Source organism: Patiria miniata, unplaced genomic scaffold, assembly GCF_015706575.1.
Source record: "Patiria miniata isolate m_02_andy unplaced genomic scaffold, ASM1570657v1 HiC_scaffold_7, whole genome shotgun sequence".
In the NCBI taxonomy this organism is placed as follows: Eukaryota; Metazoa; Echinodermata; class Asteroidea; order Valvatida; family Asterinidae; genus Patiria; species Patiria miniata.
This window is the reverse complement of record NW_024037074.1, coordinates 34,076,091-34,091,783: the sequence shown is the minus strand read 5'-3', so window position 1 is coordinate 34,091,783 and position 15,693 is coordinate 34,076,091. Positions and strand designations below refer to the sequence as shown.

The following is a 15,693-nucleotide window of genomic DNA, read 5'->3' as shown; positions in this document are numbered from 1 at the left end:
CGCCACTAAGAAGACGGGTAAGTCCAGTGTCGTCAGGGGGGCCGGGTCTGTACATTTTTAGACACGTCAACAGGAACGTATTTTGCAAAGTTTGTTTGAAACAAGAGAATTCGGACATGTAAAGTTTATAAGTTGTTTACATTGCTGCGATTATTACAAAAAGAAATGAAAGCTGGTGAGATCATCCATAGGTCTCTGTCAAATGATGGCACTTCCAACAGACTATCAAGTGCATAGTGCATTGGCATTTTGTGAACTAAATGTTTGATGTGCATTGGCTGCGCTAGATTTCAAAGAAATTTCAAGCAACATGTGCGTCTGATATCATTTTGCACACTGCGCACGCATGCACCACATGGGGTTGAACACGCAGTTGTAATTTTCCTACGGAGATGGCTGTCTATGGGAGGGGTCTATGGAAATTACCAAAAATGTTGCATTCTACATCTACATTTATTTTTATTTCTTTTATTTTTTATTTTTTTTTATTTTTTTTTTATTTCTAGTCGGTTGGATTATTGTAATAGCCTCCTCTATGGATTGCCTGACGTTCAAATATCACAGCTTCAACGTGTGCAAAATTCCTGCGCCAGACTAGTCTGTAACGCTTACAAATACTGTCATATCACCCCACTGTTTTTTGATTTACATTGGCTTCCGGTGAGATTCAGGATTGAGTTTAAAATTCTGTTAATAACTTATAAAATTCTTTATGGTCTAGCTCCCTTATATTTATGCTATCTAATCCAAAAACGATCTTCATCCAATTACAATCTCAGATCTTCCAATGACAAAACACTCCTCAGTTACTCAGCAAGTCGAACCAAGGTCACCCTTGGTGATCGTGCATTTGAGTGTGCTGCACCTAAGTTATGGAATGCACTGCCATTAAATATCCGAGAAGCAAGTAGCCTGAATGTTTTTAAACAATTACTTAAAACTCATCTTTTTATGAGAGCTTTTTATTGATTTTTTGTACCCTGTATCAGTGTTCATTGTATTGTTGAATTTGCGTATACGTCTGTTTATTTTTTATTTTTTTTATGACTGTAATGCGCATTTGAACATATTTTAAATGGAATTTGCGCACTATAAATTAATAAATTATTATTATTATTATTACATCTCAGTATTAGGGACTGATGACAAAATTTAGTAGCATGTATTCATGAGTCAACCATGCTTACAGGGCGCCCTCTACTGGTTTGCTGGAACCAGCCACGTCGGGGTGATTCGAACAGATATGTAGGGAGTATTGCAACATTTGGTCCTTCAGAAACTGGCATAATATATAAGTTTATCACGAACAATTTGTTGAATTATATAACAGGAGCTAATGAGTATGGTACTGGAGTGCAGAAACGCTTTCCGACTTATATTTCTGACCAAAAAAATGCAGGGCAAAGCCATAAACACACTGAACTTCAGGGAAATTACAGAAATGACTCTTAACCAGTTCACGCCGGGATTATATTGACAAGAACGGAACGAGGTGCAGGATTACTTTTCACTCGACCTCAAGCCAGGCGGGTTGAAGCCATCACCCTCGGGCAGCACACTCATATCTCTGGCCTCGCTCGCTGCGAGTGGGTCGCTGACCGATGTTTTCAACCTCGCTCCCTGCGTGTTTATCTGTCATCCGTTCCAAAAACCGCAAAACTTTTGCGTTAAAAAACTGATCATCCGCTTTCAAATCTTGAGTCCACATGCCTTAAACCCAACATAGAAGTGCAAGGGAAACTTAGGGATGGATTTAAAGTTGCAGGTGGATTAGGAGCTTTAAATTCCGCAGATTACACTTTTTAAGATTTTTAATTTCTTGAAAATTGCAAACAATTTTGCAAATACTCCCCAGTTACATATTCAAACTTGACATATTTCGGCAAAATTTTTGAGAAAGTATTGGAGGGTGGGGTGGCCTGGCCTATCTCTAAGAAAAATACCGTACTCAATGGGATCAATTGCATAGGTTTTGGCTTCATTGAAAAATCTTAGCTTTGAGGTAGCTATGTCTGTGGAGCTCTGTTGCTTGAAGCAGCGGTTCCCATTCGTAGAACGGCACCTGTAGAGAGGAAAAGTTAAATAAAGATAATCATGTGGAATTATTAAGCCCCCAAATTTCAAATTTGGGGACATCCATGTACGACTTCATCAAAAGAAGTCCACGTTTTCTCAATGAATGCAGACTGTTCTCTCTCTCATTGGAATTCAGGAGGCTATTTTACTAGGTTTCACCTTCAATGCTAGCGGTTTTAAACGTGATACACGTCCGACTGTTTTTTGCATTTGCGTGCTAGCTGCATACTCACTGTACGTGCAATGGACGCGCAGCCTCCATTCTATGGTAGGCAACTTTTGAGTCCTTTCTTAATATATATATATATATCTTTGTATTTATGTGCTAAGCGTGAAAGTGGGATCATCTGGGTGTTTCACAATCATGCTGTGTTGTAATTATAGCTCTACTGCAGTTTGCACCCATTCTTAAAGACAAGGCGCACGCATTTTGGTAACCCTATTGGCCGAAGGAGCCCGGAGTGCGTGCGTACCACCTGAGCGCGACTCGCACGAGCCACCTCAGAAAATTTTCTGTGCTTAGCAAATTTTCGTGATAACTATAATGCCAATGCATGTAGGCAGATTTGGTGAATACTAAAAAGCCTCTGTCATCAGTTTGATTATGTAGTTTGGAAGATGAGAATGAATCAACGTACCTCCACAATCTTGTAGCCTACTTTCTTGAGTTGTCTCCTTTTCATGACGTGGACTCCTAGTAGATCCTTGGAGTGTAAGCGATAGTGAGCTCTGGGGCCGGCCAGAATCGCCAACCTACAAAGATGAAAACGACCCAACAATTAGCCAGTTCAATTTTCCTACTGTTAACAAGTTATACCAAGACTCGCTAGCTTTTATTAAGTGAATAAATGTGTGCTTGGGAGGTTTTAAACACTATGTTTAAGACTGGTTGGAGTCATCAGCATTCCAGACTCCAACCAGTCTTAACCATAGTGTTTAAAGGGAAAATACAACATTTGCAAACATCAAAAAATAAAACTACCAAATCATTTTGAAATACCTTGCTGGACTGTTAGTGAATGACAGTGTAAAGCATCCTGTAAAATCATGGCACCTGGTATACTGTCATTTTCAAGAAAAGTGGTATTTTTGTATCAATTTCCAACGCTGATCGGCCGATCAGCGTTGGAAACAACTGGCTTTTTTTCAAATACTGGCCCCAATTGACCATCACACTTGTTTGCAATCGATTACAAACCTATGAACGGGTACGAGCCAGCTAGACTGGTTCCCTGACCTTACAATTCCCCAATGTATGTTAAAGGCTCTGTTTCTTCTTATATGGAGTCAGGGAACCAGACTACAGGAAAATGATCGTTTTTCTTGGTTTTTATAGCATTTTCAAACACAAAACCTCAAAAAAGTCAGTGTAACTATATTTGCTATATATTTCCAACCCCCCAATTCCATCCATTTATGAAAATTACAGCAAAAGCAAATGATGTATATTCCCTTTAATACCGACCAAGTACATATTTATTCCCATTCATAAATATCTTTGCAGGCAGGAAAAATCAAAACTTGTTTGTCCAAAAGTCAAAATAGTCAAAAATAAAAGATTTCCAACAATTTTGTTCAACAAGTTTACTTAATTTATTTCAAAACACCCCTCTAATTATTTAATGGAGTGTCCAGCCTTAGAGTAAGACGTAAACAACTCCTTTTATGGAGATTGGCGTGCGGGTCACTTGTACTGCGCGATGTCACGCAGATGCAGCTGTGGTGAGTGCGTTGTGAATTTAGCACAATGAAATACTGACTCACTGGTAGTATTGTGCATGTCGACGTGAGGATTGTGAATGTTCAACCAATAAAACGGTAAAGGCACTGAGTCCAAATTTCCTGTGACACTGGAAAAAAGTTTAAGACCAGCCAGCCGTGTCTTTATCATCCGTTTAAGACCGGCCATGTGACAGGCTCTCGACCAATAGAAATGGGTAAACAGTCTTAGGCATTTATGAATTCAGGATAAACAGGGTAGATAAATTTACGTTAAGTAATGATGTGCAGTAAAAGTTTAATGAACAGTCAAAAAGAAGATCTAAAGAGTTCACATCGATTGGTTTGGGCAAGAATCTAAAATAATCGAGCAGTAAAAAAAAAATTCAGATTTTGTACTCACTTCATTACAACATTTTCTTTCATCTCTTGGAAACCCTCTGTACTTTACAAAAATATCTCAGCTTGTTTATTCCACTTAAAATCCAAACTTGATTCCTCCAAAATCAACTAGGACTTAATCACTATGTGCCCTCAATCTTCCCAAATCAACTAAAAATTACACAGAATGTTGACTTTAGCAGACATTCAAGTGTAAACAATTTCAAAATCATAAGGATTTTTCACTTACCTTTGTACACCCTCTTGTCCATTTGCATTTCTGAGCAATTCGTCTAAAGAGCTTTCTGGCTTGGAATCTAGCAGCATGGGGTTGGAGGAAGCGTCTAGATGCACCTCTATATCTGCAATACCCATTTCAAACAATAAGGCAAGTTAGAACTGACCCACCACATCTATCAATATCAGTCAAGGCATGGTGCCTTCAGTAAACAAAACTACATGTACCACAGCCTGTCAATTGTACCAATATGAGGCCAGCTTACGTCACTGTTAAAACCTGTCACCTGATTTTGACATATAGGGTAACTCTCTCCAGACTGTCACAGAGAGAGAGGGTTAAAGGTTTAAATTTAAACAATCATTTATCATGGACACTGTGGTCCTTGAATGAGCACTTTTATGTTTGCATGGTTCATAGGAAAAAGACAATCCTCTAGATCTGGTACACAGTACCAGATCTAGATTGTATACGTCTCCACAGAGCAATTTCTATAGGAGAATACGTCTCCACAAGGTTATCACGAAATAGATGCATGGATTTTACTCAAAAACTGGGAATTTCCAAGGTGTGTTGATCCGTCGCAAATTGAAGTATTTTATGTAAGGGATATGAAGTCCGAATTTCAGCCCAGTAAATTAATTATGGTTAAAATAGGAGCATTTTGAAAGTACACTTTCCAGTATTGGCGTTCAACAATCAATGGAAAGTCTTAAGCAACCATACAAACATTTTCTGGAGCCAAATCTGGAGATGAAGTCGTGGTTAGGGAAACACCCAATGACCATGGCCAATTTCATAGAGCTGCTTAAGCACAAAATGTGCTTAAGCAGAAGAAAACTTCGCTTAATATAATCAGGTTACCCACCAAAACTCCATGCGTTTGTTATGCAAAGTAAACAACAGCTACATACCAGTCACAAGCAACGTACAACACATGGAGTTTTGGCCGGCAACCGGATTACAACAAGCAAGGTCTTTTTTGTGCTTAAGCAAAATGTGTGCTTAAGCAGCTCTATGATATTGGCCCATATGATCTCTTACCTAGGGGTGTCCTGATATGGGGCAAGATAGGGTATGCCTTCAGGTATGCCGCTCCACCCAGAATGCATTGCAGTCCGTCTACTATTTCCTGCAAGCCGGGTATCTTTTGGTAAGTGACCTTTCTGGAGCCGTGGGGACACTGCCAGAATTTTTCTATGAATGCCTGATTAAAAAAACCAAAAAAACGGGAGAACTGTACAAGAAATATTTCACAACTGAGTGTTAAATTTTGTATCTGGTTCTTATATTTTGGAATTATAGGCCTAAACGTTTTAGTCATTGGGTTTTTGCCCTTCACTAACCAGTGCTGGAGGACTCGAGTCCCGATTTTCAAGGACTCAGACTCGGACTTAGACTTGGATAGTGGGGACTCGGACTCGGACGCGAACAATGAGGACTCGACAATCTTGAGGACTCGGCCCGAGTCCAGACCCCCCCAAAACACATATTTTACCTATAATTCAATACACTTCCGAGTGCTTGTGGAAATTTTTTTGAAGCTTCCTCAGACGGGACCCAAAGCCAATGACGTCCTGCTTATGTGTGCAGATATATTTAAGACGTCAGCTGGCCGGTTGAAAAATGGGAAATGCAACCAACATCTTGTAAGATGGAATTTGCCATTACAGACGTTAATTCTTAGGGGGGAGGGGGGAGGGGAGGGGGAGACGAACCTGTGTTCACAGGATCTCTCTTTTGAAGTGACTGGGTGGTTTCGGGCAGTACAGGGAGTAATAGGCAGGGCAGTTTTGGTTGCTACAGTGACTAGAGGGTTAAACCTTTGTTCTCACCTGAGCATATCATAACACACAGCAATCTGGTTTTGTTCAAATAGCACAGCTCGCCAAAATCTAATTCTGTGATTCTTTGATTCTAATTCAAGTATCTGATTCAAATCTTCAATTCTACAAACCTGTGGTAGTCGGTTGCCCGAGTACTGCGGTTGCTCGATAGCTACTGAACAGTCCAGGGAAAACAGATGCTTGTAAATATCTGGTGGGCAATTCTCTGCAAATAGAATATGGAAAAATAACTTTTGCAAAAAACTTTTCAAAGTTTGCTCATACCCATCTCTTTCCTGTCAATGGGTAAAAAAGTTGGCTCATTGAACTTTTCCAGGATCCAATACAAGTCAAAAAGCTGTGAGTTTATAGTTTTGAACCAGATTTTTTTAATGGATGTCGAAACAATGAGAATGACATTTGTGTGAAAAACAAATACAGTCAGATACGGTTGTACTACTAGTGTCCACTTTGTGTGATCCCAGTTAGCCATTTCCCGGGTCTGTAGAATTGGCTAGCATCATAATTTTGGGCGTGATTCCTGGCTACATAGCATGTATGGGTTTATCGGTTCTAACCAGCGCCCCTTTAAACAAAGACACTGAACAAATTAGCAATTTGGAAACTGCCACGATAGGGCTGGATAGCTCAGTTGGTAGAGCACAGGTATGGTGTTCCAAAGGTCCCTGGTTCATATACCACTCTAGTCAATGCCTTTGTTCCACTTTGGAAATTTATTTTTAAAACGGGAAAATGCAAACAAGTTTACACACCTTCATACGATTTGAGGCTTTCTGGGCTGAATGCTCTATTGATAAGATTGGAGGGATATTGTTCTATAAAAGTCAGAGAAACCAGGCTCTTCATGAATTGGTGAGGTTGATCCATCTGCTCAGACTTCTCAACTAGATGCTGGATCAGATCTGAGAAGAAGTTGGTCGAGTTTGGAGGGTGGTAGTTCAACCGGCAGAAAGACCACAGTAGCATCCAGACATCCTTCAGACGAACATCGGAGTCTGTTGCCTGCAGGGCTCGCATCCCTACGGCATCCATGAGAGGCTTGTTGAAGTGCCGGACTTTAGCGAACGCCGTCACAATGTGAGGGGGGACTAGGTAGGGCATGCCGGCAACGTGAGGGATCAGGGTGCGTGCGATGTCCTCAAACAGGCGCCAGCTGTGGAAGTAGGCGCGGGAGATGAACCGCATGGCCGTCACCAGGTTGTAGTGGTCTAAGCTGTTGGCGCTGTTAATGTCCTGGCAGATACGGGCGCTGACGGCCCTCTGTAAGGGACGGGACAAGATACGGGAACGCGACTTGATGAAGGCGTTGCACATGATCCCGACCTCGTTCCAGGTGAAACTCTCCAAGTGCTGCTGGGATAGGTCCGCCAGCTCCTGCAAGAACTCTTCTGATGGGGCATACTGGCACTCTCCGATCACATAGAAGGTTTGGACCACATTCGCAACCGTCATCTCCCCCACTTTCCCACTTAGCGCTCTCAGAATCAACTGATTGAAAGACGACTTTCGCCGAATGTGTATCCACCAGTCGGAGACCAGCAGCATTGTGTTCACGTCCCACGTATTCAGTCTCCGCTCACATTCTTTTTCCAAGTCTTCCAGATTTTCAGGAGACAGCGAGAGCGGATGTAATCTGCACAAAGCAATCAGAACACTGCAGAACTCTTCATCATTGCACTTCTGAATATTTTGGCATGCCAAATCGGAAACTTCGGCAAGAGATAACCCAAGCATTGAAAACAACTTAGTCACGGGGGCTCGGCTCAAGCTGCCCAGAAAGTCGATAATTTCAGACGATGGGAGCGATGATATTTTCTCGCATGAACCATCTTTCATCAATCTCTCTAGCCTTTCGTCATCGACACTGCTGTATCTCTTTTCTTGGCCCTTCAGAATTTCAAGACTGGATGATCTGTAGGCACCAGAGTCTGAAAGGAACGCTCGTCTCCGAACATTACTCAGGTAAACGCTCGTGTCCTTGAGTCTTTCTTCTGGTGAGATGCGGTTGCCAGGCAACGCATCCGCTGTGTTCTTCTCAAAGACGCTATCAATGATACTGGCTGCACTGATTTTAGGTTTTGTGGCCCTCGATGTCCAGTGAGTTCGAGGCTTCGGGACAGCTTTTACATTTGCCGTGCCACTCAAAAGTGATGTCGAACAAGAGATGTTCCTGTGTTGGTATGTTGGCAAAGCTCTTGACGGCTTTGCTTCTGGAGTGAGGTGACATACGGGCCGAGTAAATCTGCAGCTGCTTGTCAGAAAACACTGGCTTGCAGATCTAGGAACTGCAGACCACTGGAGTTTGGCCAACATCTTGCTGGCAGTCATCAACTACACTGGAAAGAAAAAGAAATCGAACATGTCAAATGTTTTTTTTATTGCTCAATTTTCTCAATACTAATGACACCCGTTTTGCAATTTTGAACAGTTTCAAAACTTTCATGGGGTAGATATCACGATTTTCCTGCGCGGTTTGTGCCTAGCGATTCAGCGCGCTGTGCGTGCTCACGGTACATTGCGGGGGGATTGACATCTTTATTTTCGGGTCGCGTGTTGTCGCCGCGCTGTTATTGTCATTTTACCACAAAATTTCCTTCAAAAAATCAAAACCCTGCCCTCTATCTATGACATTCAGTACCTGTTTATTGAGAATTTTGCCAACTAGTTCGGTCATTCTAATACTTTTAAAGTGGATTTTGTTCCCTTGTAGGAACCAGGCCCTACACTACACAATCACCGAGTAGAGGAGGGAAAGTGCAGGGAGTAACCATAATTTGGATGCAACTGTTGGTGCTTGAAAATTAAATTTAAAAAGTGGTGGCCCAGTAAGGAATTTTTTTCCTTTTCTGGACTCTCCTGTCCATTGACTTTGATGAACACAATTACTGCGTCAGGTTTTTCCTTAGTCCGAGTAACTTGGACCCAACTTATCGCCTTTTTTAACATTTTGGACATGGTCTGGCGATAGTGGGGTCCAAGCTAATACCGCGACCTGGACAACATCATCCTGTCACTGTCCCAAACCAACATTTTCCAACAAAAACATCAGATTTCACCTTCAAAACGGCCTCCAAATTACTAGATATGCCACCTGAGGTACAAGTAGACATCGATAATTAAGATGGTTGTACTGAAGTTGACTTACGATCCGGAAAAAAAATGAAATTTTCCGTTCATTTCGGAGAGCTCCCCTCGCGATCTTGAACACGTTAAATTCCCGATCGTGTTTAATGTTTGAACGACGCGATTTCTTCTACATGCCCAGCGTACATTCGATGGTCCCCGTATCCCGAGTGCGATTCCGTTACCGAGCGCGCGTGATGCATCGATTATGATAATGAGTCACGTTTGTAAACACATACACTGTACATGTACATGTGCATTTCGAACTGTAAAAGGGAATCGGGAACCAGCTTGAACTGGTACCTGCCATAAAAGCTGCGCTAGTTCCCGACTCCCTATTATCGTTTGAAATGCACATGTGTTTACAAACGTGATCCAGTCTACTCATTATCATAATCGATGCATCGCGCGCGCTCGGAAACGGAATCGCACTCGGGATACGGGGACCATCGAATGTACGCTGGGCATGTAGAAGAAATCGCGTCGTTCAAACATTAAACACAATCGGGAATTTAACGTGTTCAAGATCGCGAGGGGAGCTCTCCGAAATGAACGGAAAATTTCACTTTTTTTCCGGATCGTAAGTAAACTTCAGTACAACCATCTTAATTATCGATGTCTACTTGTACCTCAGGTTGCATATCTAGTAATTTGGAGGCCGTTTGAAGGTGAAACTGATGTTTTTTGTTGGAAAATGTTGGTTTTTGGGACAGTGACAGGATGATGTTGTCCAGGTCGCGGTATTGGACCCCACTATCGCCAGACCATGTCCAAATGTTAAAAAAGGCGATAAGTTGGGTCCAAGTTACTCGGACTAGTTTTTCCTAGGCCTAAAGTAGTCCGAGTAACTTGGACCCAACTTATCGCCTTTTTTAACATTTGGACATGGTCTTGTACCTCAGGTGACATATCTAGTACTTTGGAGGCCGTTTTGAAGGTGAAATCTGATGTTTTTTGTTGGAAAATGTTGGTTTTTGGGACTGTGTTGTCTAGGTCTCGGTATTAGCTTGGACCTTACTATCGCCAGACCATGTCCAAATGTTAAAAAAGGCGATAAGTTGGGTCCAAGTTACTCGGACTAGGCCTAAAGTAAAAAAAAGAGAAGACAATGTCTAAGTGGCAATGGGGCGAATGTGGTAATGTCATGGGGCGAATGTGGCAATGTCATGGGGCGAAGTGGCAAGAGGAAAAGTGGCAGGGGGCAAAATGGCATTTACTGATGTAGGCCTACGTTGGTAATGTGCCGCGCTACTTGCTAGTCATGCTAGTAGTGCTAACTTTTTGACTTTGGTGGGGCAACACTGACCGAGAAAGATGCGTGATTGAAAGTAGTCTATGACGGAAACAGGTCAACTCGTACGCGAACCAACTCGTACGCGAGTCAACTCGTACGCGGATTGGTCAACTCGTACGCGAGACAACTCGTACGCGAACCAACTCGTACGCGTGCCAACTCGTACGCGAGCCAACTCGTACGCGAGCCAACTCGTACGCAAACCAACTCGTAAGCGGGCCGTTTTAGGAGTGGTTTCGAGGATTGGGTTGGCATGGTTGGGAAGAATTTGGGAATAGTGTGACGGGTAGTCCGTAGTTCAATGTGTGACCGTTGTGTGTGATTGGGAGTGAACCCGTGAATGATGATAATAAAGTAACTGATTTTTGTAGTTAGACGAGTGTTGTATCGTTTTGTGCATACCTGTAGCCTTGTCACGTCAAATTTAATTCCATATATTAATGCAACGATGTACCAGTTGCATTTTTCGTGTTTTTTTTAATCAATGTACCTGTCAGTCAATTAATTGTCACCATTGTCAAACTGACCCAATTGCAACGCTCTGGACTACCATGGATCTGTTCTCGCGGTTCGGTGTCCTAAAAGAACCGGCGGGTTTAGAAGATCAAAAGAAATCGATCAGACTTGTCAACTGCCTGTCACTCAACTTTCATTGTGGTTCACAACCATTGATCAATTAAAAAGCAGACACGCGGGGACATCCGTAGGCCTAGCAATTTCTATTTACAACTGAAATGCTTGGTAATAACCATGGAGGTATAACACATAACACATCAGGGTTCGAAATTAGCGGTATAGCCCGCTAACCAAATGCTTGTCAAAACAGAGGCGGCCGGGGCTAAACAAACTATTCCTTAACCAGGCCGGCGTGCGAGTGAAAAATTATTGGGATACTGCAAAGATCAACGAACAGAAAGAAAAAAAATCATAAAATTCAAAAAGGAAACCCCTTTAATTTGTGTCTAATTATCAACTGTTTTAAAGGATTAAATTATCTGATCTGTTAAAATTAATTTTCTGACCCAAGAAAATCGCATTTGACCCAAGAAACCTCGCATTTCCGGTGAAATTATATAAAATTCTGATTTTAACAAAAAATAAAAATCAACTCCCCATTTTTTCTTTTTTTTACAAAATATTATTTGGATATATAATAATTAGGACTAAAAAAACTATCTGGCCCAAGCAAAAAACTGGCGGACACTGTCCGTACAACTGTATAAGCATGCGTGATGCTATATTCCTTTTTTTTTTATAGTAGCTCCTTTTTATACAATAGACCTCGCAAATATCGGTGTTTTCTTGTCATTTTACTTGTCTAACCAACCAGCAATTGTACCGCGGCATACACAGGTTACAGCGATTCAATCATGCATTCTTTTAGACCCGTGAACGTGGCGTTGTATACAACGCCACGCGCTTCCGTCGGGTAAATGCTAGCGACAGCATTCTATCTTTTGATCCGCTACATATAACCATGTATAATTTCGCCAATATGTGAATCACTTACTTGTTGGGTCTCCTGTAAATTTCCGCGAGTGTTGGATCTGTCATTGCCAAGAAATTTGATGTAAAGTACGGCACAACTTTGTCACAACGAATGTTTTCAAAATGATCAGGAAATCAGAGACAGGCATGACACTCTGGTACCTTGACTTCCGCATGCGCAAAACGGTAGGAGTATCACCAGTTGGTACCCGACTAAATGTCAGATGACCGTAATACCTTGTAAAATTCTGCTAAATCCATTTCGAAAGTCTGCCAAATCACCCAGTTTATATTGCTGTTCCATTGTGCAAGGGTTTGTTTTAAGGATTTTTCAAAAAAAGAAGGTTTTTCAAACCAAATGTGCCATATTTCTTTCCAATCTTTTTTATTTTCCTTCATCTTCATAATTCTGCCGAAAAAATATTCTGCTGATTTTATGTACAACTCATTTTTGTATGCAAATATTCTGTCAAATGTAGCCGAAATTCGGCTAGAACGGTCACTCCATTTTAGTAACAGCGGATCACAATAGAGTGTTTTTACTATAGACTGAAGCGTGGCTATGTATATAGCCACGTTCACGGGTCTAGCATTCTTTATACATACTGGTTATCGCGAAGACAACTTCCCAATCAATCAAGCGAACTTGTAAAAAAAAAAAAACCGCAGAATTCTTCTCTAAAAAATCGCGAATGTAAGTAGCACTGGCGGATTCAAAAATCAACTACATTTAATTTGAAAATCTCAACCTTTCAGAAAAAGGTAAAATTATGCCGACCTACCGTACCGAACCTAATTTCATCTGTCCATGTGAGCTAAACCAATCGTCTAAACTCACGCGTACGAGTTGGTCCGCGTACGAGTCGGTCCGCGTACGAGTCGGTCCGCGTACGAGTCGGTCCGCGTACGAGTCGGTTCGCGTACGAATTGACCCGCGTACGAGTTGGTCGCGTACGAGTTGGTTCGCGTACGAGTTGACCTGTATTCTCTATGACCTGATGACTCTTGCGACAGTTACCCAATACCTCCATCCCTAATTAATTGTAGGCATAAACATTAAGTAAATAAAAGTGGTGAAAGGCAGATTTACCCAATCCTCCGAATATGCAGTTGCAGGACCAGCGACGAACATGACGAAACGAAACGCGTGGCCGGCCGGCCGTGGAGAGTCTCCTTGGTTGGGGAAAATAATTATAGAGGGCGCTATGTACCCAGTCGCTTCCCCGATTTTGCACTTCGCCGAATTACATCCCCGAATTACTTGGCCGAATTACCACTTCGCCGAATTACCACTTCGCCGAACAACAACACAAAATGGGACACTGGACGTCAGCGCCTCCAGGTGACGTTTTAATAGAAGCAAGGCGGCAAAGTATTATTATTTTTTTTTGCTGGAAATTAAAGATTGCGCCCCCCCCCCCAGGAAGTTGTTCGTTTTTAATTTTATTAGTGGTAACCGGGTCAGTTATTTTTTCTTAATATTCCCCTCCCCCAGGACGCCCCTAAAGTGGTTGTCAGTCTCTAGGCCAAGGTTTAAATGTAGCCCCGCCTCTGTAATATTATGCAAAATAGGCCCACAAGTTAACGCTATTTGTAAACGAAATTCCCCAAGTTGGTAGCCATATTAAGTCACAAATGCTTGATCTCCAGAAAATGTTCTACAAAATGCCCCAAGTTCTAGTTAAGGCCGCGTGGGATAACAAAATATTAATGCGCTCGCGCGCACTAATTTTTAGGTTTTGGTAGTTTGCATACACCCGTATAGAGCTATAGCTAATATGAGATGAGAACGAGCTCTAAGTCTGTGAAAATTGCGGAGGCCATGAAATTTGGGGGTGTGTTTGCCCAACTAAAATGGTCATTCCCCTATCCAAACCCACGAGATGTCTTTAAAGTGCCTTTAGGCCTAACTACTGGAATTTCATAGAAAGTGAAATTCACCAAGTTTTAAACACACCCTTTCACTTCCTTTCACTCGTGAGTTTATACCCGGTTACAAAAAAAGTTAGCAAAGAAAGTAAAGCGTGATTTTCCGATTTTAAATTTGGTGTGCACTGAGTGAACCTTTGAATATGCCCCCCCCCCCAAAAAAAAAACCCATAATAATTTCTGACAAACTTGCAGTTGGGGTTTGGGTATGTAAGTGGCGATAATATTGGTTTATTATCAGAATATATCAAATTTACGGAATTTTCCAAGATTTAGTCAAGTGCGTCATGCACGTTAGAAAACACTCTGCCTGATTTCCGCCGGGAGGCCACCGTTTTTAGAATTTCTGACTAAATTTCATGTCACCGAACAGAAGTTTGCAATGAGGTGTAGTACTTCATTTGAAGTTTGACAACAAAAAAGTTTGGCAAAAACAACACTGATGAGGAAAGTCGGGGTAAAACATTGAAGTGTGCCTTCTTTTTTGGGAAGCGCCAACAATTATGCGTTCGCCCCCGAGCCACTGACCGCTACAGTGGAGACGATGACGCTTGGGCGAAGTGGCAAATGGGCGAAGTGGTAATTCGGCAAAGTAACAATTCGGCGAAGTGGCAATTCGGCGGAGTGGTTGTCAGCGAAGTGGTTGTCGGCGAAGTGGAAATTCGGCGGTGTGACCGACACGTTCCAAGATCGGGGACGGGGTTACCAAACCTCGGCCGCTTATCCGCTCGGCTCCATCGCATGCACCTTGATTTCAAAACTTTTTTGAGGTCCAAAACAAATTACAATACTCCAAACGTTGACCTCATAATTAAAAGATTTATATTGTTATTTTGGAATATCACAATCAATTATTCATTCTTCATTTTTGTTCATTAAAAGTGGCTTGAATTTGGATTGAATTTTTCGGGATTAATAAACTGTATATTCTTTATATCATATTTAATTTATTCGTCAAGGGTTCCCAATGATTTTCAAGACATTTGTGTCCTATATCCCAAACAATTATTGAACGAAATTTCAATTCAGTGCACTGCAACCTCGTCCCCAGGGTGTCGAGCAGTACGCGCCCACCACTACCTGCTCTCGGAAACGCAGTTGGAAATAAAGTAAGCACTGGGGACGAGGTTGAGTGCACTGTGTTATTCTTGAGTTATTGTCTCCACAAAGTGGGCTTCAATTTTGTTCCATTTAAAAGTGGCTTGAATTCGGATTGAATTTGTCGCGATTGAATAAACTGTATTTTCTTTAAATCATATTAAATTTATTCTTCAAGTGTTCCCGTCGATTTTCAAAAGATTTATGTCCTATACTCCGAACAAATATTGAACGAGATTTCAACTCCGTGCACTATGTTGTTCTCAAGTTATTGTCTCCACAATGTGTGCTTTATTTTTGTTCACTATATGCCGACTTCGTTTGGGCAGATATTGCTCCACGTTGAATGAAGTCTTTACGGTGGTGACCAGCGTTTGTGTAGCGCGCCCTCTTTTGGAAGAAATTGAGGTCGGTAAAATGTACGGGACCGGGGAGTGCCCTTACACACTGTAGTTTTTGTTTTTGGTGTATTAATTCTATTCTTCAACGGTTTCTGTCGA

The 15,693-nt window shown here is 41.8% G+C and overlaps 1 protein-coding gene across 2 annotated transcripts; it reads right to left on the bottom strand.

The window, feature by feature from the left end:
- Positions 1–1,565: 1,565 nt before the first annotated feature.
- LOC119745977 (FAST kinase domain-containing protein 5, mitochondrial-like) lies at positions 1,566–13,349 on the bottom strand. 2 transcript variants are annotated; one of them, XM_038222712.1, is made up of 7 exons: positions 13,257–13,349; positions 7,014–8,592; positions 6,372–6,466; positions 5,459–5,621; positions 4,427–4,538; positions 2,715–2,829; positions 1,566–2,062 (listed from the first exon to the last, which is right to left on the bottom strand). In XM_038222712.1, the coding sequence occupies exons 1-7, from the start codon at positions 13,296–13,298 to the stop codon at positions 1,979–1,981; spliced, it is 2,190 nt and encodes a 729-aa protein (XP_038078640.1). In that variant the 5' UTR covers positions 13,299–13,349; the 3' UTR covers positions 1,566–1,978. The 2 variants fall into 2 exon arrangements, with proteins under 2 accessions (XP_038078640.1, XP_038078641.1); XM_038222713.1 differs by having other exon boundaries at positions 7,014–8,597; positions 13,257–13,308.
- Between the last annotated feature and the right edge of the window lie 2,344 nt (positions 13,350–15,693).

What these genes read in the sequence shown, in the direction of transcription:
- LOC119745977 (XM_038222712.1), bottom strand. Translation starts at nt 13,298, where the DNA reads ATGTTCGTCGCTGGTCCTGCAACTGCATATTCGGAGGATTGG. An exon ending in CGGGCAACCGACTACCACAG is followed by an intron (nt 5,622 to 6,371) that starts GTTTGTAGAATT and finishes TTTTTTAATCAG; the next exon opens with GCATTCATAGAAAAATTCTG. An exon ending in TAGGCTACAAGATTGTGGAG is followed by an intron (nt 2,063 to 2,714) that starts GTACGTTGATTC and finishes TCCTCTCTACAG; the next exon opens with GTGCCGTTCTACGAATGGGA.